Source organism: Oncorhynchus nerka, linkage group LG8 (genome assembly GCF_034236695.1).
Source record: "Oncorhynchus nerka isolate Pitt River linkage group LG8, Oner_Uvic_2.0, whole genome shotgun sequence".
NCBI lineage: Eukaryota > Metazoa > Chordata > Actinopteri > Salmoniformes > Salmonidae > Oncorhynchus > Oncorhynchus nerka.
Window position 1 is genome coordinate 46,958,702 of NC_088403.1, and position 21,051 is coordinate 46,979,752.

The 21,051-nt window shown below is 45.6% G+C and overlaps 3 protein-coding genes across 3 annotated transcripts; 1 reads left to right on the plus strand and 2 right to left on the minus strand.

The window, feature by feature from the left end:
• Positions 1–1,577: 1,577 nt before the first annotated feature.
• On the minus strand, positions 1,578–8,773 carry LOC115133452 (sal-like protein 4). The gene is given in 4 exon segments (XM_029666693.2): positions 1,578–3,105; positions 3,320–5,970; positions 5,973–6,650; positions 8,422–8,773. Coding segments are annotated over 4 exon segments (3,540 nt in total). The 5' UTR covers positions 8,498–8,773; the 3' UTR covers positions 1,578–2,970.
• Positions 8,774–10,513: 1,740 nt separating this feature from the next.
• LOC115133760 (E3 ubiquitin-protein ligase CCNB1IP1) lies at positions 10,514–12,779 on the plus strand. The gene is made up of 5 exons (XM_029667245.2): positions 10,514–10,621; positions 10,904–11,202; positions 11,488–11,634; positions 11,920–12,088; positions 12,337–12,779. The coding sequence occupies exons 2-5, from the start codon at positions 10,906–10,908 to the stop codon at positions 12,504–12,506; spliced, it is 783 nt and encodes a 260-aa protein (XP_029523105.1). The 5' UTR covers positions 10,514–10,621; positions 10,904–10,905; the 3' UTR covers positions 12,507–12,779.
• Positions 12,780–12,910: 131 nt separating this feature from the next.
• Positions 12,911–18,424, minus strand: ttc5 (tetratricopeptide repeat domain 5). Its single transcript, XM_029666694.2, has 11 exons — positions 18,403–18,424; positions 17,908–17,976; positions 16,674–16,806; positions 16,022–16,233; positions 15,253–15,397; positions 14,908–14,999; positions 14,708–14,764; positions 14,464–14,610; positions 14,008–14,222; positions 13,598–13,742; positions 12,911–13,315 (listed from the first exon to the last, which is right to left on the minus strand). Exons 2-11 carry the CDS (start codon positions 17,968–17,970, stop codon positions 13,196–13,198), a joined length of 1,329 nt encoding a protein of 442 aa, XP_029522554.1. The 5' UTR covers positions 17,971–17,976; positions 18,403–18,424; the 3' UTR covers positions 12,911–13,195.
• Positions 18,425–21,051: the final 2,627 nt, after the last annotated feature.

Sequence of the window (21,051 nt, forward strand, 5' to 3'; positions counted from 1 at the left end):
AACTTCATCCTGAAGTGATTCATGATCGTTGACAGTGGTGTAAAGTACTTAAGTAAAAATACTTTAAAGAACTATTTATGTCGTTTATTTGGGTATCTGTACTTGACTATTTATAATTTTGACAACTTTTTATTTTACTTCACTACATTCCTAAAGAAAATAATGTACTTTTTACTCCATACATTTTACCTGACACCCAAAAGTACTACATTACATTTTGAATGCTTAGCAGGACAGGAAAATGGTCCAATTCAAGCACAAGATAACATGTGGTCATCCCTACTGCCTCTGATCTGGCGGACTCACTAAACACAAATGCATCATTTGTAAAGCGTTGGATTGTGCCCCTGATTATCCATACAAGACAATGGTGCTGTCTGCTTTGCTTAATATAAGGAATTTGAAATTATTTATACTTTTAGTTTTGATACTTAAGTATATTTGAGCAATTACGTGTACTTTTAATACTTAAGTATATTTAGAACCAAATACATTTAGACTTTTCTCAAGTAGTATTTTACTGGGTGACTTTTACTTGAGTAACTTTCTATTAAGGTATCTATACTTTTACTCAAGTATGAAAATTGGGCACTTTTTCCACCACTGATCATTGATGATACATCGATTAAAGGCAGATATTAGCTGTCCATTAACATGAATAAAGCATTCTCAACTGATCAATATCTATAGGTAGCCTATGTCATCAAAAGTTGATCAAGTAACCCCTCCACACTTGTGTGACAACTCCACACGTTTCCTCTCAAACCCAACCACCATCCCTGCATCCCTTTCCAACTCCGCTTGTTTGATTGAGACATGTCTCTGTCTCATTCCCAACGCATGTGGACAAACTTCTCACACATGGCTTCTTTTCAGCCCTTTGTCTCTTTCCCCTTTCTGCTCCCAAATTCCTCTCCTTGGTTACCGGTTGTCATGGTTTTAGAAGCCCCAGCTAGTGGGAAGGGTGTTTGGAGGATTAAGGCGGCCATTTTGGAGACAGCTGGCCCAGGTCTCTGTGTGTGCTGCCCCCTGTCCCGCTCACTGTCGCTTGGGGGGGGGGGGGGGGCTATCATTGTGTAAGGATTAAAGCTTCCTATGTGTCAGACTATTACACTGGGAGGGGGAGGACAGAGAGAGAGGGAAAATGAAAGAGAAAATGAAAGAGGGTGAGTATGAAAGAGAGTATGACAGAGAGAAAGAAGGGGGGTGAGGGGGGCCTCTACAGCTGCACTTTCAATCACACAAGCACTGATTATCCCTTTCACACACACACAGGCACGCACGCACGCACACACACACACCCCAGAACCACAGAGGAACTGAAACATACAAAAATAAAGTGAGGCCAAAAAAGGCAGAATAAGTAGATGGCTATAGCGTCCAGTCAAAGGAACTGTGAGACAGACAGCCAGACATACAGAGCGGTGAGACAAACAGAGAGACAGAGCACACTCCGACATACAGAACATGTTGACATGCAAACAGAATACTTAAACAGATAGATGAATAGTCTGCGACCAGCTATACTGAGACAGACAGAGTGATAAACAATATACACAGACAGACAACCAAAAAGCTATGTTTTTACCATCAGAAGTATTTTATTTTCTGTTTTTGACATTTAAAAAAATATGGGAAGCACGTGTTATCATCACAACTACAAAAAAACAATGGTTGGGAAAAAACATACGAAGGCAAAATAAAGTAGTAAGACTAAACTGATCTAATGTAGGACACAGAGCAGACAATTTCTGCAGGGCAGAAAACTTGAACTCTCAAAGTGCTTTGAGAGAGAGAGGGAGAGGAGGTAAGAGGGAACAGCAGGGAGGGTGAGAGGGAAGAGGAGGAGAGAAAGAGACAAGGGAAGAGGAAAGAGACAACAGACATGGAGGGATGAGGTTATCCATCTGACATAGTTCCTCCTGGTCCTCGGGAGGTTCAGTTGATTTATACACCAGTTTCTGCTATACTTCAACACCAGCCTGGTACCAAAACTTCACAACAGTGAAACATAACACAATCTATTTGGCTGTCAGGCTACTTCTGTATGTCCCTGTGCAGATATATCCAATAAATTAATGGATAAACCAATTACAATCACTGATATAAGTCATCATTGTTCATTTCTCAGGTTCCTGCTGTATGGTCACTCACAACAGCAGGAACCAGGATTGCCAAAATACATTGTATATACGGACTGGTCAATGTAACGCTATCATGATCACCATCATAATCTCTTGTTTCAATGGATGTATAGACAGTAGTGTACACAGTCAGTGCAACTCCATTGAAACATCAGTACAGCAGCAAGACAGTTTAAAAAGTCAGTAAAAAAAGAACTACACATAGTAAACAGGGTTAATATATACAAGGAAATGGCCACTACTACGGCGGCCTGTTTTGGTATGGAGATCGTACCATAGATCCTAAAGAGTGAAAACACATTTTTCTCCTCCCACTTCATCCCCATTTTAAAATTCAAATGTGAATTTCATTCATATGTTTGACTAGAACTAGCTGCTCTCTAAAACATACATCCCTGCTCATCTATTCAATTGCGATCCAACACACATAACGACACTGGTTGCCGTTACACTACAAGACAATTCTGTGACATCATGTGGTCAATAAGGCCTCGTTGTGTTCTTTGAGATAGTGATATCGTAACCATGCCGACTGAATTAAAACTTCACAACAATCCAACCTTCTACTATAGACAAAATAGACCCAACTGACTAGTACCAAAACTACACAGAATTAAAATCAATCATTCTAGAATCAATTCTAATTATATGAAGAAAATACATTCCCTTGTCAGGGCCTTAGAAAAAACTGCCTGATGCCATTAAGCAGCCAATCATGTCTTTTTAACTCAGTAGTGTCCACAGGTTTCTCTGCTTCCTTCCCAGATGCAGCAGTAATTGGCTGATTCTCTAAGGTAACACGTTTCTCAGGAGCTTTGGCCAATCGTTACTTTTCATCCTCCTTTCCATTTGCTGAGACCGAACTCGGATCCTCCGTAGTTTCATTGTCATTGGTCAGGGTGGCGGGAGGAGGAGTCTCGGTGGGAACGTTGGTCAACACAGGGTGTGTCTTCATGTGTCCCTGTTGATGGAAACAGAACATAACTTTAATTAGAATATATTTGCTAACATAACACAAACAAACACAGTAAAACATAAGAAATAGAGTGATTTGCACCATACTATTTTAATTTTCCAACCTCAAGAATCAAAAGTTAGCTTCTGTCAAGTGTTCTGTATATCCATAAGAACATATGGTACTAATACATTCTATCCTTATCTTATGCTTTTCAGACCTTTAATCCACTGCGACTGGCGTATGCCTTCCCACACAGGCTGCAGGAGTAGGGTTTGGAGGGCGTTAAGGCTGGGGTGGCTAGCTGGGAGGCCTCTGGTTCCTCTGGAGCCCTGTCACTCTCCTCCGTGGAGCTAGGGGTCTGCTTCTCTCTCTCAGGCCCCTCGACCGATGAGGTTTCTCTGGATGCTGTGCTCTCACTTGCCCCTTCAAGTGGGTCTGTCTCCCCTTCAGGACTGGGCTCCGGTGGGGTGATACTGGGGGACTGGGCTGGCTCTGAAGCTGCTTCAGGGCTGGCAGGAGGGGTGAGCGTGGGTGAAGGGTTGAGGGTGGCAGGGGATTTTGGGGTGGAATCAGATTCAGGACTGGAGATGAGTCCATCTGGAGAGTTAGTCTGGTTCACTGTGGTTGAGCCAGAGCCATTGATGAGCCCTCCTGACCTACTACCATCAGTATCCAAAGCTGGTCTAGAGACACAGAGGGCAAGAGGGATGTTTTCCTCCTCCTCTTCCTCACCATTCCCCACTGAGGCTGGCAAGGATGTCTTGGGTAGACTAATTGGGCTGGCGTTCGAAAGGTCAGCTGGGGAGTCTTGCAAGTCTTCCAGAGAGGCTGCAGATGGGCCGGAGTCTGACTCAGATCTTTCCCCCAGGAGCATGGGGTCTTCTGGGGAGGGATTATGGGTCAGAGGTGGGCTAATGCTGTCCGTGGAGGGCGAGGGTTCACACTCCCCCTCTATAGGTGGGCTCGGGTCAGCTGCCTGGGATTGCTTGGTAGCCAGACCTCCGAAGTCTAAGCTGCTGACCAGCGAGTCAGGGTTAGAGATGGAGCTGGTCATTTTTAAAGCCAGGGGGTGCAGGCCTTGGAGGCTGGAGGGTTTGGATGGAGAGGCTGTGGTCATTTGGCCCAGATCTTCTTGGGTCATATCTGTACCTTCCTCCCCCTCTCCCCCTGGGGGTATCTGGCCCCCCAGGTGCATGCGGATGTGGTGCTGCAGCACCAGGGCATTGGTGAACTTGCGCGGGCACAGCGGGCAGGAGTTCTGGGTGCGGGCGTTGGGCGGGCGTGCACGGTGGGTGGCGAGGTGGGCCCTCAGGCTTCCTTTAGTGGAGAAGGAGCGTCCACACAACTTACAGGGGAAGGGGCGTTCGCCCAGGTGGGTGGCCTGGTGGAGACTCAGGGCCCTGGGGCAGGAGAGCACCCGCAGGCACACCCCACACTGGTTAGGGGCCAGGGCGGGATTGTTGGATACAGGGAGACCCTGTCCCCGGCTGCTCACCATGGCCTCAGTGTTTGGGTTGGGGCCAAGGCCCAGGGCTGCCATCATCTCCCTGCGGTAGGCGCTGGAGCTTGTAGTCAGGTCGTGGCCGTGGGTTTCCCCATTTGAGGAGCCGTCTGCTGGGCCGCAGGAGGAAAACTGGCCCCCGCCCTGGGGCTGCTTCTCCAACTTCTGGACCAGTCGCTGCAACTTGGAGGTGTCGGAGGTTTGAGTGAAGGAGGTGGTGGAGGAGGAGGACGGGGAGGACGTGGGGAGTTTAGGATAGGGAGGGAAGGGAAGCTGAGTGTGGGGGGAGGTGAGGTGGGAGGTAGAGGGGTGGGTCCCCGGGGGACGGAGGAGGGCGAGGTGGTGGGGCGAGGGTCCTCCGGGGAAAAGGATTTTGGGGAAGTGGGCCAGCTGGGAGTAGGGGGAGCCTGGGTGGAGGGCGGAGTGTGGAGGGGTGTTCTCATCAAACCTCTGCTGCTTCGCCCCTTTGAACTGGCTACCCATGGAGGATGAGGATGATGGCGGTAACACACTACCTGAGGCGCTGCCTGCTGCAGCAGAGGCCCTGTTCAGCTGTAAAAGGGAGTGAGCCGTGGACAACAGTGCCATATCCATACTGGGTGGCATAGGTATAGAGGAAGGGGAGGGGCGAGGAGATGCCCCGGAAAGGAAACCGAGCGCCATTCCCTCCGTCATTCCTTTCACGCCTCCGAACGGCGGCTCCTCGTCTTCTGCCCGGCGCTTCCTACGTCTCTGGCCGGTGGTGGCAGTGACGGGAGCAGGGCTGGGCTGCTCCAGAGCCGGGGGGAGGAGCGAGAGCGACAGCTCAGGGTTCTGCTCGCGGTGACGCAGGAAGTGGGCCTTGAGGTTCCCGCGGGTGGTAAAGCGACTGAGGCAGACGGGACAATGGTAGGGCCTCTCACCCGTGTGGGAGCGCAGGTGGATCTGTAGCGAGGAATCACTGCTCAAGACCTTCCCACAAAACTTACAGGCATGCTGAGGACGTCCTGCTGAGGACAAGGACCCCAGGGAGGAGCTGGACTGCAGCAGGTGGTCCTGGGAGTGGCTGGAGTTGGGGAGGGGCGGCGTGGGGAAGCTGACCCCGTTGCTGTGGCCAAAGGGGGAGGTGTTGGAGGATTTCTCATGGAGATAGTGCGGGGGGAGACCCAGGGACAGAGGATGCATGGAGGAGACTATCGAGGAGCTCCAAGTGGTGGAGGAAGAGGATGAGGGTGACGTAGAGGAGTTTGGGGCTCTGCTCCCATTAGTGTGAGAGGAGAGGCTGGGCTTGGACACAGTGAGCTGGGGGAGGAGGGAGGGGAGGCCGGCCAGGAGAGGGGAGGCTGAGGATTTGACAGGGGCAGAGCAGGGATGATGTGGTGGGGAGGGGATCCTGCTGTAGGTATTTGGATCTTCTCTCCACTACCAGCCTGGGAGGTGTCTTGGGTATAGATGGCCCCTCCTAACCGGAGGACATGCCTACAGATCTCCTCAGTCATCTGCATCTGGTGGATCTGCCTCTGCTGCAGCACCCTCAGCTCCTCCAGGAGCACAGCCAGGGTCGGTGGCACCTGGATCTGGCCTAGCCCTGGCACCAGGGGGCTGGAGCCATTCTGATGCCCAGGACTGGTGCTCTCCCGGCGGGGAGGGAGGCTAGACGAGGAGGAGGACAAGGAGGAGGTAGTGATGGTGGCAGAGCTGCCCATCTGTGGTGAGGTCATAGTGGCGTGGGAGTGGGCCTGATGGGAGAGGGGGTGGCCCGATGTCTGATTGAGGTTGAGTGGCAGGGATTGGGTCTGAGAGGATAAAGAGGGGTGAGGGAAGTCTGGAGAGAGGGATGAGTGGGTGTTGGGAAGAGAGGTGGTGTAGGGGGCGATGTGGCTGGGCCAGTGGGGGGGCGGAGAGCTTTCGCTGGGGAGGGAGGGCGCGTGGAGACCCCCGGGGGATGGCCGCGGGGCCAGGGGGGGCTGTCGGCCTTCGAGCGAGGTGGGGGAGGACGAGGAGGACCCAGATGAGGTCAGTTCTGAGCCCAGAGACATGGACGGTGACTTTTCTGACAGCTGGTCATCTATGGACAGAGAGAGAAACAGAAGGATTAGGACTGGTACCTTTTCATCCCTTTATTCAACCAAATTAAAAGTTCAGTTTCATGATCAAATTGTTGATGTTAAGTCCTCATAAGAACCATGAAAGACAGGGTGCGAGCCTCATTCTTTATGGAAGTGAAGTGGGAGCTCAAAGTAAGTCTATAAGTCCTAACTTTTAACTGTAATCATCGATTACAACAATTGCTAATGTTTCCATATTAAATTCAAGCTTAAAGCTTCAGTCTTCTCATGTAAAGCAATGCATTAGCAAATATTGATATAGTAGTCTACAAACATGCCGAGAGTCACAGTCTTGCCCCTTACATTATCTTGTCTTCTGTCCACTCTATTTCTTTCCTGAGGAAAACTCTCCAAACATCTTCTGACAACACAAACCACCTTGTTGCTATGGCAACACGTTTAAAAGGACAATGGCCATAGCCAAGAAAACCCATAACCCCTTCTAACCCGCCCCTCACTCCAGCAGTTCACGTCTTTCATCTCCCTATTCACCCTTCCCCCCTGACGTCACATCAGGGGTCAGGGGTCGGGACACGCTAAGAGTTCTGGGCACTGTCCAGAGGCTTGTGATTGGTCTGCTCCTCAGATCTTTAGAGCTCTGGGGTCAAATTCTTTCAGAATCTTGAGCACAGAGTGAGAAAGAGAGAGAAACAAAAGAAGAGGGGGGGAGGTGGACAATGGAAAGACAAACTAACTATTCCCTCCTAGAGGGATAGTGATGGTATTAATGACTGTACTACTGCTGCCAAATAGTCCACCTTGGTTCTTTTCGCAGAATTAAAGGTGTTCAAAACCAGTTCCTTGCTGTGGAAATGTACCTGCAGAAGTTCTAAGTACGAAGTCATTCGTATTTTTAAGGTGTGTTTGTGCAGCAAATGCAATTCAATTGAAGGTACATGCACTCTGCATTCTACCCCCTTTGAATTTTACACACTGAGCACCCCCCAACTGGGTAGGTGTATACAGTCAATAGAATTGGGGGTAGAGAGGGAAGCATTCAGCAGTGAGCATTCAGGGGGGGCAAGGAGGAAATGAAACATGAGGGAGAAAAGCATGGAGAGAAGAAGAGAACGCGGAGAGAGATTAATCTTTACCAAAAAGACCCCTCCTCCACCCACGGATCCAGCCTCATTGTTGGTGGATAAGGAGACTTTCCTCTAAGTAATGAAAGACCTCCAGTAGTCATTCTGAGCAGACTGCTAGTTTCCTGGAGGACTAAGCATCACAGGAAAATGGCCACAGATGGATGTTACCATCCAGATCACAGGGACAAGTTGGAGCTCATACCTGGAGCTCTACCCTACTGGGGCCCATTGCAGAGCTAAAGCAGACTGAGCAATCCACCAAACTCTCATTTATTGCAAGAGGCAATGGCTTTTTGTAAATATAAAATATGCAAACATAAAACACAGACATACACAGATCAAGTTATGATGACTGATCACCTGAGTAAAACGACTTTCTAGATGTGAAAAGAATTATGTGAGGAGGAATTGACATATATAAAGTGCATCTATATTCAAATAAACAACCTGTAACTTTAGGGATTTTAAATCATGTTTCTCCACCTTATCTAACGTGACCGTATTAAACCCGATTGATCACCATTATAGTTGTAAATTACAACCTGTAACTTTAGTTGTTGCTTCCTTCATTCATAGAACTATAGGGAATATCATAGGAATAAAAACATACGCATGCCTTAGAATACCCATAATAAACTTTTCTCACCGTGCGATAGTAACCGCGTGCCCCCCGGGTCCGAGTTAACGAGCTGCTGGGGTCGTTTCTGCTTCCGGCGTGACATGATTCACGAGGAGACGGAAAGAAAGGGGGCATCAGCCGATTAAACAGCACTGGCCACTTTAACCACTTGTAGGCTTCGAGTTCCAGAATCGGTGAAAACTCAAATTTCAGGAAAATGTGAATGTCCAGTCTGCATCTAGATGACGTTATCGAATGTTTATCCCTTGCACGTAAGAAAACAAAGATAGGTAAAAATAGAAATCCGTATCAACGCACCGTGTCATATGAGGCTGCCGTTAGTGCGTGTGGCTGTTTTTCTAAAATCGTCTCTCGCTCTCCAAACTTGCCCAATTTGTGGCGCCCCCACCCCCGCTCCCTTGCATACACATAGCCTACGCAGGCACACATAATAACATGCACACACACACATACAATCTCTTCGTGCTCCTCACTGCTATTTGCATTTCAATGGCGCGGAACACCGACTCCCTGGTTGTCCCTTTTCTCTCTGTATTCCCTTCACGCCATCACTAAACTCTCAAATCAAATATCATCATAAGGGTGTTCAAATCCACATGAATAAATCAAATATATGACTTTACTTGTTGCATGCTGTTTGAACCCATTCAACTACAATTTATTGACGAACTTTGAAATGTTGCCTAGTTTCATGGACCTTTATTTTGGCACAACATTTGGAGGAATTAAGTGATACCAAATGTTTGTACTGGCCTTTGTAAACAAGTTAATCAATAACCAAATCAGAATCCTTATCAAACACACGAAATACTGATTCTATTTGTGGTAGCTAAAATTATACTAGTTTACTCTACAAGTGGTCAAGAGACTGGGAAATAATAATAGCCTTATCATTGCAATATAGGTGAACATTATGTGCTAATTATTCACGGAGAGGGCAAGAGGGATCATATAGGCCAACCGTTGCAGAATGAATGAGCACATTTTGCACACAGATTTACATATGGCTAATTATCAACAAAGAGGTGGTGTGAGACTGTTGAAGCAGTTCCATCCATTCCGCATCAGAACATGCATGTGTTCCATTCCATGTCACTCTACACACTGACCCCCCAACCCCCCCCCCCCCCCTTCTACCAGTGTCCTGGTGCGCAGGCAGAGCTTTATTTAAAAGGCAAAGAATAGATGGGAATCTACGACAATGGCGCACTGGACACAGTTGAGTGAGCACCTCTTCTCTCTCACTATGAACCCCCGGATCCAGTGCTGCTCCAGCACAATGCCCTCTTTCACCCCCCGCCTTTACTCCTGTACCACGTGGAGGAGGGATAAAAAAAAAGAGAGAGAGAGAGAAAAGGGACCCTTTTTAAGTAGGTGTCTCGCATACATGTCCCACTCAATACATGGTGGACAGGAATGAACAGCAAAAGGCTGGTTAAATGGAACCAAAATAATTAATCTCACCTCATTTGTTCACATCGTATATAGACTTGTTTCTACTGTATTATTGACTGTATGTTTGTTTTACTCCATGTGTAACTCTGTGTCGTTGTATGTGTCGAACTGCTTTGCTTTATCTTGGCCAGGTCGCAATTGTAAATGAGAGCTTGTTCTCAACTTGCCTACCTAGTTAAATAAAGGTTAAATAAATAAATACAAATAAAAATAGCATGGTAAATACAATGATTGTACAAAGATGTGTGAGGATTAAACCAATGCTAAGTAAATAAAAAGCATAGCATCAACCTGTATTAAAAAATAATAAAGTATTCCAAACATGAATAGGCAAAACGTTACCAAAACTTTCACTAGTAAAAATGGATGCCCTTTCAAATCACATGTTATTTGTCACATGCACCGAATACAACAGGTGTAAACCTTACAATAATACAATGCTTACTACAAGCCCTTTACAAACAATGCATTATTTTACCAACAACGCAGAACTCAATAAAACGTGTAATTATCCTTCCTTGTTATTATTAAGGAATATATTTAACTTTAGTTTTGACTACACAAGTCAACGAGTAATACCTATTTTATTACGTCTATAATAAAGGACTTATTTGATTTGTCCCTTGACATTTCTAGCAAGCCAATCAGAATTTTCATTCGAGCCCGCTTCAAAGACATGTACTGTAGCTAGCTAGTAAACCTTTAGCATCAAAACATTCCTCAAACGTCCTACTTTTGCCCAATTAAACAGGCAAGTTTGTTGAACCCATTGAGTATCGAACACAGCTACATTTTTATAGAGTTGTAGCTAGCCACTAATTCCAGAAAGAAATGTTAGAACTAACGTTACAGGTATTTGTAGTAGCAGTATGACAGTTAGCTAGCATGCTAGTATGCTAAGGATGGCAGAGGTTAGATGTTGCATACCTTGTATTGAGACACGTTACATCATCAACGAAACTTTACATCATCAACCTCTGTGTGTGAAGTGAGTGTCTGTCAAGTTTCACCAAGTTGTTCTTGTCCCCGACAGCCATGTCTATGTGCGACGACACTCTGCTCTGCAACTACCCAAAGTGTCGGGCGAAGCTGTGTGGGTTCGCCTGGGTCACAGCTTGCTCTCACGCCTTCTGTGACCAACATGGATCCGGAGAGTTCAGCCGCTCCCCGGCAATATGCCCGGCCTGCTCCTCTGCACTCTCGGGAAAGCTGGACATCGTGCGCACTGAGCTGTCGCCATCTGAGGAGTACAAGGCCATGGTGTTGGCGGGACTGAGGCCAGAGACAGTGCTGGACATAAGCGCCCGTGCCCTGGCTTTCTGGACTTACCAGGTATGTCAGTGTGTTGCCTATGACATTCACAGTATGTAATTACTCCATAGTTTATCTCATGCCTGGTCCAGGAGACCCTCCGGGTATGCAGGCTTTTGTTCCAGCCTGGTACTAACACACTTGATTCTACTGATCAAACCAAGCCTGCACACCCTGTGGGTCCCCAGGACGAGGGATGAAGGGCACAATTCAAGAAATGGGAGTGTCAAATCTATCTTATACCATCACCTTCTCATGGTGTGTGTGCTTATGTCCGACATGCGTGTGCATGTGTGTGTGTTTCAGGTGCACCAGGAGCGTATGTTCCAGGAGTACAGTCTGTCCCGGGCCGAGGGTCAGGTGAAACAGATGGAGAAGGTGCTGACCCAGCAGAACCAGAGCAGAGAGCTGGAGCTCAATGCCATGAGAGGAGAGGTCACCTCACTGAAGAAGGTACCACCTTTACGTCACATCAGACCCTGGAGTGGGCAAGCTTAGTCTCCTATTGGGTGCAGGCTTTTGCTCCATTTGCTCACTTACACCTGATTCAACTCATCACAATTAGTGCTGCTCGGCCAGAACAAATGCCTTGCACCCAGCAACCCACTGTGGCCCTTCACCACCCGAAATGAATGCTCAACCCTAACCATAACCCAATCACTTTTATTTAGCCTTATTATATACTCTACCTCGTTATCGCCCTCCATCTCCTTGGTATCCCTCTCTCGTCTCTTTCAGGTGATGGAGGAGTACAAGAGGAAGTACAGTGAAGTGTCAGAGCGTCTGATGGAGAGGAACAGACAGTACCAGAAGCTACAGGGGCTCTATGACTCGCTGAGGCTACGCAACATGGTGGTGGGGGACAGAGAGGCACCACGCCAGCCAGGACCCCCAGAGTTCAACACAGGTTAGAGAGGGAGTAGGGTCTGAATCCTGATTAGAGACGCATCTTGGAGTTCTGTCTGTGTAAAATAATGTGTGTATGTCATTAGGAATTTGCTTGAAAGTTTGAGTTCAGCTTGCTTGTCTCAACTCAGGACTTCCCCATAGGATTGGTTAAAAACAAGGATTGCAAGGATTGGTTAAAAACAAAACGTATAAAAGAGGCATAGAGAATACCAGGTTTTGAGATTCAACCCCCTGCCTGTTTCCCAGGGGTGGTCAGGCAGCCCTCTCCCCGAGGGAGTCCTCACTTCCTGGGCATGGGCCCTGAGGGGGACAGCCGCCTTTTCTCCTCCCTGGAGCCCGATGCTGGAGCCAAGACCTTCTTCCAGTTCAGCTCTCCTGCCAGAGACAGGGGCCGGGCCTTACTCAAGAAATACTGAGACTAGAATTCCAATTCTAGAACTCCAGGATTAGAATGAATAGAATAATTGTATGTCTGACTGAGGCAACACTGGTTGAGTACCTGGCTGCTGGATCAATGACAGCATTATCATAGTGTAGACTGTCAGGTTATCAAAGGATGGTTTGATATTCATATTGTAGTTGCCTTTTTCTTACCCAAAGTTACTGTATCTTGACAAAATGCTCTGATACAACATTTATGTTTGTTTGCATTGCACTTATTTTGTCAATAAAATTCAGCATGACCATTGTAAGAAAGGTGTATGTTATTCTACTAAAATGTTATTTTTCACTGAAAGGTTTGATTACCTTCCAGTGAAAGAGGATCAACTATATAAAGCATGCATGTGAAATCATGTCCACATTGGAGAAAGACACAATATTTGGGGAATGGGGATGTTTGTTTTAATGTCTTGAACACATAAGCCTGACACCATTATCATCGCAATGAATTATCATATTGTAGGCAGTCATTTACAAAATCCCCCAGCCTCCCTCCCACAAAATACAAAAAAAGAAATATGTATAAATATGTACAGTGTATTCCTAAAGACTAACATAACAAGGATCTACTATTTACAAAACTCACATATGAAAACATTTTGAGAGAAAAAAAAACAGGCACTCGCTCATCATGCTTCTTCCCTCCACCGCCCTCCTCCTCCTCTCATTCACTCTGGGGCTTGTAACTGACGGAGGCTGCAGTCTGAGCCTGGACATTCTGTCTCTTGCCATTGACGATGAGGAGTAGGGGAGAGTCCACTCGTATACTGCGGAAGTCAAACGTCTGCAGGAGGCACAGGGGAGAAGAGAGAATAGATCAGAGAATCAGAAATGTTGCGAGTATCAAGAATTGCGTTTGTTAATGTAACATCATACCTAATACAGAGAGGATTTGCATCTTTGGACAGTGCAATCACAGTTTGTATTCTAGTCAGATGCTTTGTGTATGTTTATAGCACAAGTACTGCATGTTGTTGTTGACACCGACCTGTTTTCACAATGTTATAACATTCCTATCACAAGTTGTGTGCAGTGGTCCATGTTAGCTGGAGAGAGAGAGACTGACCTGGTCCTTGTGGGCTACACTGTGGCGTTTGACCTGGGGCTCTGGGATGACCACAGAGTCGCCAATCAGAACACCCCAACTGTCTGCCGTGTTATAAACCACGATCACGCAGCAGGTCTCCTCACTGTCCACCATGCCAAACGTACTGGGAGAGAGAGAGAGACAGTCACATTACTGTCTATCCACCATAGAGAATGTACAGTAAGAGGACAACTCATCATAAAACTTCATGTTCAACCAAGGGAATGCACTGTATGGTATGGAGAAAAACATTCAGAATTAAGCAAAAGGACACAAAATGCTATCTATCATTATTTAAATGCATAAAGAAACATGTATGCAAACAGATAGAAAGTGCACAGCAGGTCCCACATTACAGATAGCATTCTATCACTAGAAGGTAGACTCACAAGGCCATGCGTCCCTCGGAGGCCAGGCTGAACACCACCTTGCCCAGGGCAGCCACCCCAGTGTTGTGGCCGTGTGTCAAGGCAGACAGGTTGCGGGGCTCCAGGCTCCCAACGCGGCCTGCGGGGGAGCGGAACTGAGGGGAGGAGCACGGCCCCAGGGCCGACGTGCTGAGGTTGGAGAGCATTGTCCGCAGGCGCCGGGCCTTCACCTTCCCCTGTAGGGGTGAAAGAGTAGCAGACTAATAAGTGAGAAAGAATAGTACTCTGCCACCACCTACTGGTGATTTATAACACAATTTCCTTTGCATCGGTGAATGGTAATAAGAAATGCGTTTGTATTTATTTATTGAGTTTATAGCCTAGACAGATCCCATGAACTGCTGATAGATGTAGTTTGGAGACTGATGTGCCCTGTGCAGTTTATCTATGAGAATGTGGGTGGTTCTCCTGTCTTACCTTGTTCTCTGTGAGTGCTGTGAGTTTCTCCAGGTATTCCATCAGCTGCCTCTCCCTCTCTGGAGGCTCCTCCCATGCAGGGTCCAGTGCCGCAGCCCGGCTGTACCCCCCCAGCGCAGACCCAAACATCTCCTCATACTGGAACAGCTGAAGGAGGGGACACAATCATGCATTTTTCTGATGTAATTCATGTCTCACATGCCTAGTGTAACACTCATATCAGAATATGTAAACAATGTGTTACCGTGGCTCTGTTGAAGTGTAGATCAGGGTTGGAGGTTTCTGTTCGGTCCACTTTCTCCTGAGAGAGAGAACAGAGAGGAAAGGAATTATATAGTGTTGCTGAACAACGATTATTGCCCGAGAATTAAATTGACTTACCCATACTGTCTTTTGTAAAAAAACAACCCAGTTTGGTGTGCGTGTGTGGACATAATAACTCACAGCCTGTGCATAGGCACTCAGAGCCTGTTGAGACATCTGTGGATTCTGTCCGCAGGTGAAGAACAGGGAGATGTAGGCGTTTCCTAGGATGTCTGTCAAAAAAATGCCAATACCTCAATGTTCCACTCATATTCAGCACTATAAGACATTCTTCTCATACCAGTCATTTACATAAACTGCTGATCTTTTATCCCCTCTTTTGAGAACGTGAATTACAGCCAAAATCATTTCCCACCATGCTTAGACCCATCCACATCTCCAACGTATGTAACTGTACCCATACTCCACCCCAGTAACCCCATGTGAAATGTGAATATCTGTTATGAGACTACCCATCATACTCACACCAGGAGGTGCCGTCTGTGACGTCCAGCTGTACAGCCTGCCTGGCCATGTCCACACTCTCCAGGACCCTCTTCCCCTGCTCATCAACGCCCGGTAGCTGCCTCAGCACCATGGACAGACTGCGCAGAGACACCTTGTTCTTTTTCTGGGAGGGAGGGAGAAAATATATGTGATGAGGATAATCCAGGTAAAACCAGGAAATCCACAGCCTGTGTGGTGCAGCACAATTATGCCAGATTTGGAATGGGTTCCAATCCGGCACACTGCCCTTTGACTCTAACTCTATAGTGCCCATCTTTCCATCACTGTACTCTCTCTTCAATAAAGCAAAGAAATATTGCCCAACTCCTTAAAAAATATATTATAAATGGATATTGGTTTGGGGGTAGGTCAATGTAAATGATTTAGGAATAGAGGATAAAAGAGACATTTGTGAACAAAAGATGTGAAGTTAAAAAGAAAGAGAGAGACAAAGAAAGGTGGAAACAATGGGAGAGGAAGAGCTATGGCTTGGAAGGCTGAGAGAAACAGCTGTTGTTTGTGTAGGACTAAGGCTATAACCAGTGTGGCACACTTTACATGCATTCTATTCATGTTATCCTCTCAGCAAGGCTCTACTGAATACTTTGTTCTCAACACAATAACAGTACCACGACACTGACATCGCTCTCTCCAGTTAACCTTAAGAGCTGTGCGATTCCTGCGGTCTATAAATTAAATAACGCGCAGCTACGCAAATAAAATGTATAACTACTGTATTGTTGCTAACCTGCTGCAGGGCTCCAGTGAAACAAGTCTTGGCGGTGATCAGGTCTCCTTTCTTCCAGTACTGCTCCCCCAGGATATTCCAGCCCTCCACCAGCCCAGGTTCCAGCTTCACAGCCCTGGACAGGCACTCCTCGGCGGTGGTGCTAAACTCTGGTGCCACCCCCAGGCAGCGGCCCCGCAGCAGCAGGAACTCAGCACTGTGCTTATACGACTCTGGAGAAGACAGAGAGATTATTCTGTAGTCAATTGAATTATTTTGTGTTTGAAGATGTAACCCCACATATTAGATATCAAATGGAGGCAAAGCTCAACTCAGTCAACACTGTGCTTATGTAACCTCGTCCCCAGGCTCAATTGCTACTGTATGAGAGAGCTGGCTGGTGGACGACAACAGCGCTTATAAGACTAGATGAGATGGCTGGACACAAATAGTCTTAGTTATGTAAGTCATTGATGAATACATAATGCATAAAGACACCCCTCTCCAGTCAGGCAAGTGTGAGTACTGAATAGTGCAGTAAAATATATGTGTAGCTAAACATTGAAATGCCAAATGGATACAAAGCTATCATGCAAAATGTCAGTATATTATTTTTTTACATGTGTAGTTACTAAATGACAGCACACCTTCCTTTTCTGTTCTGTCATCTCACCTTCTTTCTCCCTAAGCTTCGTTAGAGTCTTCTCCATCTCCTGTGCCACATCACTCTGTTTCCTCCCTGCATCCTCCACACTGTGAGTCTCAAAGTAATGATCCCGAAAATGATACAACTCATCCACTAGTTCCTGACCCAGAAACAGAGATGGAAACTGGTATTGATACCATGGTATTGATACCAGAGAAAGAAACTAGATGCATGATTAGAGGCAGATGATGATGCAAGAATATGATTTTGCAATGTGTTGCTGAATAGGACTGGACTGCAAATGTACTTGAGGCTAGGATCCTTGCATGAGTGGGTGCATGCATGCTCATTGGCAATGAGGGATCCATTACATTACACATAAGAGTTATTGGAAGAAGGCCGTCTTCTGTAAGAGTGAGTTTTATTAAGAGCCCCAACGAACATCAACATGCATGTAGGGTTTTGAAAGCAAAGGACCGTATCAGTGAGAAAGTTTTCATTGATACACACCTTTATAGGGTTAGTGTTCCCACAGATCGGATATCCATGTTACAGTAGACAGACAGAAGACAGAGGGACAACCTGTGCTAATTAGCTATTTGGCATGCCCCCGAACACCTGTGTAATGGAAGAAGGCCGCCAGAAATGTGTTGTCACTGAAAAATACTGTCGGCTACAACTGTGATAAAGCCGGTTAAAACATCGATATGAAAGTAAACGGGCTTTATGTTTCTAACACTGTATCACAATTTAGAATCGATTCACGTCCTGACCTTGGACCTTAAGAAGTAACGATGTGTAGGCTCTTTAAAAAATACACCTTGGTCTATGAGGTATGATGACGCAGAAAGTTTAGCTAGCTAACTTATTTGGCTGCATCATGGCTAGCTGTCTAACGTTAGCAAATGGAGAGAGATTGTAACTAAGAACGATGCACACCATCCAAAGCTAGCTAGCTAACGTTAACTAGCTAACTGAGGAGCTTGATGCATAAACATATAGAGAAAAATGACGGCTCGGCAGATTTAGAGACAACCAACTCGGGATAGCTAAAAACCAACCACAAACAGATTTTGGTAGATTAATGACCGTCGGTGTCAGTTGTTATAGTAACGAATCTGGAGGAGAGCGAACTAGCTACCATCAAAGGGAAGATGTTATCTGTCTAACTTTAGACAAGACCTTCATTAAAATAGTCAGGTTAAGAAACCTCATGACAATATATTACATGTAGGGATTATAGCATTATCTTTTGCAATACCTTTAAAATCTGTAGGTCATCTTTCTCAGCCGCAGGATCACCATCCTTATCCACTTCCGCCATCTTTCCCTGGTGGTTGTTGGAAGAATTCAAGAAAACTAAATTGAAAACACAGCACCTGCTGGCCTAGAGGGGTCAGCAGTAGGAGAATATTACCATATTCGTTGCTAAACAATTCTTATTTAGTGAATGTACTAAATCGAAGTTTGTATTATTAATATTTATTTTACCGCAGACTGCTAACTAATGAACTATCTAAATTTGGATAGTTGTTGAACAATAGACATTAAAACAAGCATTTCGCCGGAAGTGTCCCCTTTCGAACCGGAAATGTGTCCGTTCCCAAAACACATCCGTCTTCTGCTCATTTTAACAAATCTATTTATTTTAAATAGCCACGACCTAACATAACCTAAACATATTATTTCAACTACTTCTGCGAGGTGAAAAATCCTACTTGCAATAATATCATCGTATGATTTCAAAAAAAGTTACCTGTTAGATGTTCCTCCAACAAGAGGGAACAATTCATGTATTGTTGTTGCCGTGTCCACACATAGCTATTGGTCCACATTATCCCGCTAAACTAACCGATCCTGTACACTTGATAGCGGTAAATCGCCGCGTGCGGCTTAGGTTGCCCATTTCGCTTGTGGGCGTGCTGGCAGCAAGTTCAATTGTGCGTCAAAAATTCAGCATTGCAAGTTTGTATGAAGGTCTGGTTATTAAATGGGTACATAGTTCAATAGTAATATCCTCTAAAATGCTCTGATGACAAACACACTTTGCTGCCCAGTTGTCCACATGGCTGGGAGAATACATTCAACTAAGTCAATATGTTACATTTCAAAAATGTTTTAAAAAAACGATGTATTATTTGCTAATTAGCTACAGTGCAGGGTAACTCAAATGAGCTGCTAAATGAGCTAGCTAGCTAACAACAGTTGAAGTTTACATACACCTTAGCCAAATATATTTAAACTCAGTTTTTCACAATTCCTGACATTTAATCGTAGTAAAAATTCCCTGTCTTAGGTCAGTTAGGATGACCTTATTTATTTTAAGAATGTGAAATGTCAGTAATAGTAGAGTGATTTATTTCAGCTTTTATTTCTTTCATCACATTCCAAGTGGGTCAGAAGTTAACATACACTCAATTATCATTTGGTAACATTAACTTTAAATTGTTTAACATGGGTCAAATGTTTTGGGTAGCCTTCCACAAGCTTCCCACAATAAGTTGGGTGAATTTTGGCCCATTCCTCCTGACAGAGCTAGTGTAACGGAGTCAGGTTTGTAGGCCTCCTTGCTCGCGTACACTTTTTCAACTCTGTCCACACATTTTCTATAGGATTGTGGTCAGGGCTTTGTGATGGCCACTCCAATACCTTGACTTTGTCCTTAAGCAATTTTGCCACAACTTTGGAAGTATGCTTGGGGTCATTGTCCATATGGAAGACCCATTTGCGACCAAGCTTTAACTTCCTGACTGATATCTTGAGATGTTGCCTCAATATATCCACATCATTTACCTGCCTCATGATGCCATCTATTTTGTGAAGTGCACCAGTCCCTCCTGCGGCAAAGCACCCTCACAACATGATGCTGCCACCCCTGTGCTTCATGGTTGGGATGGTGTTCTTCGGCTTGCAAGCCTCCCCCTTTTCCTCCAAACATAACGATGGTCATTATGGCCAAACAGTTGTATTTTTTTTCAGGCCAGAGGACATTTCTACAAAAAGTACGATCTTTGTCCTCATGTGCAGTTGCAAACCATAGTCTGGCTTTTTTTATGGCGGATTTGGAGCAGTGTCTTCTTCCTTGCTGAGCGGCCTTTCAGGTTATGTCGATATAGGACTTGATTTACTGTGGATATAGATACTTTTGTACCTGTTCCTCCAGCATCTTCACAAGGTCTTTTGCTGATGTTCTGGGATTTGATTTGCACATTTCGCACCAAAGTACATTTCATCTTCAGGAGAAAGAATGTGTTTCCTTCTGGAGCAGTAGGACGGCCGCGTGGTCCCATGGTGTTTATAATTGCATATTATTGTTTGTACAGATGAATGTGGTACCTTCAGGCATTTGGAAATTGCTCCCAAGGATGAACCAGACTTGTTGTGGTCTACATTTTTTTCCCGAGGTCTTGGCTGATTTCTTTTGATTTTCCCATTATGTCAAGCAAAGAGGCACTGAGTTTGAAGGTAGGCCTTGAAATGAATCCACAGGTACACCTCCAATTGACTCAAATGATGTCAATTAGCCTATCAGAAGCTTCTAAAGTCATGCCATCATTTTCTACAATTTTCCAAGCTGTTTAAAGGCACAGTCAACTTACTGTATGTAAACTTCTGACCCACTGGAATTGTGATACATGTCATGCATAAAGTAGATGTCCTAACTGACTTGCCAACACTATAGTTTGAGAACGAGAATTTGTGGAGTGGTTGAAAAACGAGTTTTAATGACTCCAACCTAAGTGTATGTAAACTTCCGACTTCAACTGTATCTAGCCAACTTCACATACTGTATAGATAACTAGCTAAGTGAATGAAATATCACCATCTACCTAACTTCATATTGGGTGATATATTGGGTCATGGGTGCACCTCAGCCACGCTCACAGTCCTAAACGATATCTTATCCGCCATCGATTAGAAACAATACTGTGCAGCCATGTTCATTGACCTTGCCAAGGCTTTCGACTCTGTCAATCACCACATCCTCATCGGCAGACTCGGTAGCCTTGGTTTCTCAAATGATTGCCTCGCCTGGTTCACCAACTACTTCTTTGATAGAGTTCAGTGTGTCAAATCGGAGGACCTGTTGTCTGGGCCTCTGGCAGTCTCTATGGGGGTGCCACAGGGTTCAATTCTTGGACCAACTCTCTTCTCTGTATACATCAATGATGTCGCTCTTGCTGCTGGTGAGTCTCTGATCCACCTCTACGCAGACGACACCATTCTGTATACTTCTGGCCCTTCTTTGGACACTGTGTTAACAACCCTCCAGACAAACTTCAATGCCATACAACTCTCCTTCCGTGGCCTCCAATTGTTCTTAAATACAAGTAAAACTAAATGCATGCTCTTCAACCGATCGCTGCCTGCACCTGCCCGCCCGTCCAACATCACTACTCTGGAT

Coding starts and splice junctions, on each gene's coding strand:
- LOC115133760 (XM_029667245.2), top strand. CDS start 10,906: ATGTCTATGTGCGACGACACTCTGCTCTGCAACTACCCAAAGTGTCGG. Junction 11,203..11,487: donor TGGCTTTCTGGACTTACCAG/GTATGTCAGTGT, acceptor TGTGTGTTTCAG/GTGCACCAGGAGCGTATGTT. Junction 11,635..11,919: donor AGGTCACCTCACTGAAGAAG/GTACCACCTTTA, acceptor CGTCTCTTTCAG/GTGATGGAGGAGTACAAGAG.
- ttc5 (XM_029666694.2), bottom strand. CDS start 17,970: ATGGCGGAAGTGGATAAGGATGGTGATCCTGCGGCTGAGAAAGATGAC. Junction 14,223..14,463: donor CAGCACTCACAGAGAACAAG/GTAAGACAGGAG, acceptor TCACCCCTACAG/GGGAAGGTGAAGGCCCGGCG. Junction 13,316..13,597: donor GTGTAGCCCACAAGGACCAG/GTCAGTCTCTCT, acceptor TGCCTCCTGCAG/ACGTTTGACTTCCGCAGTAT.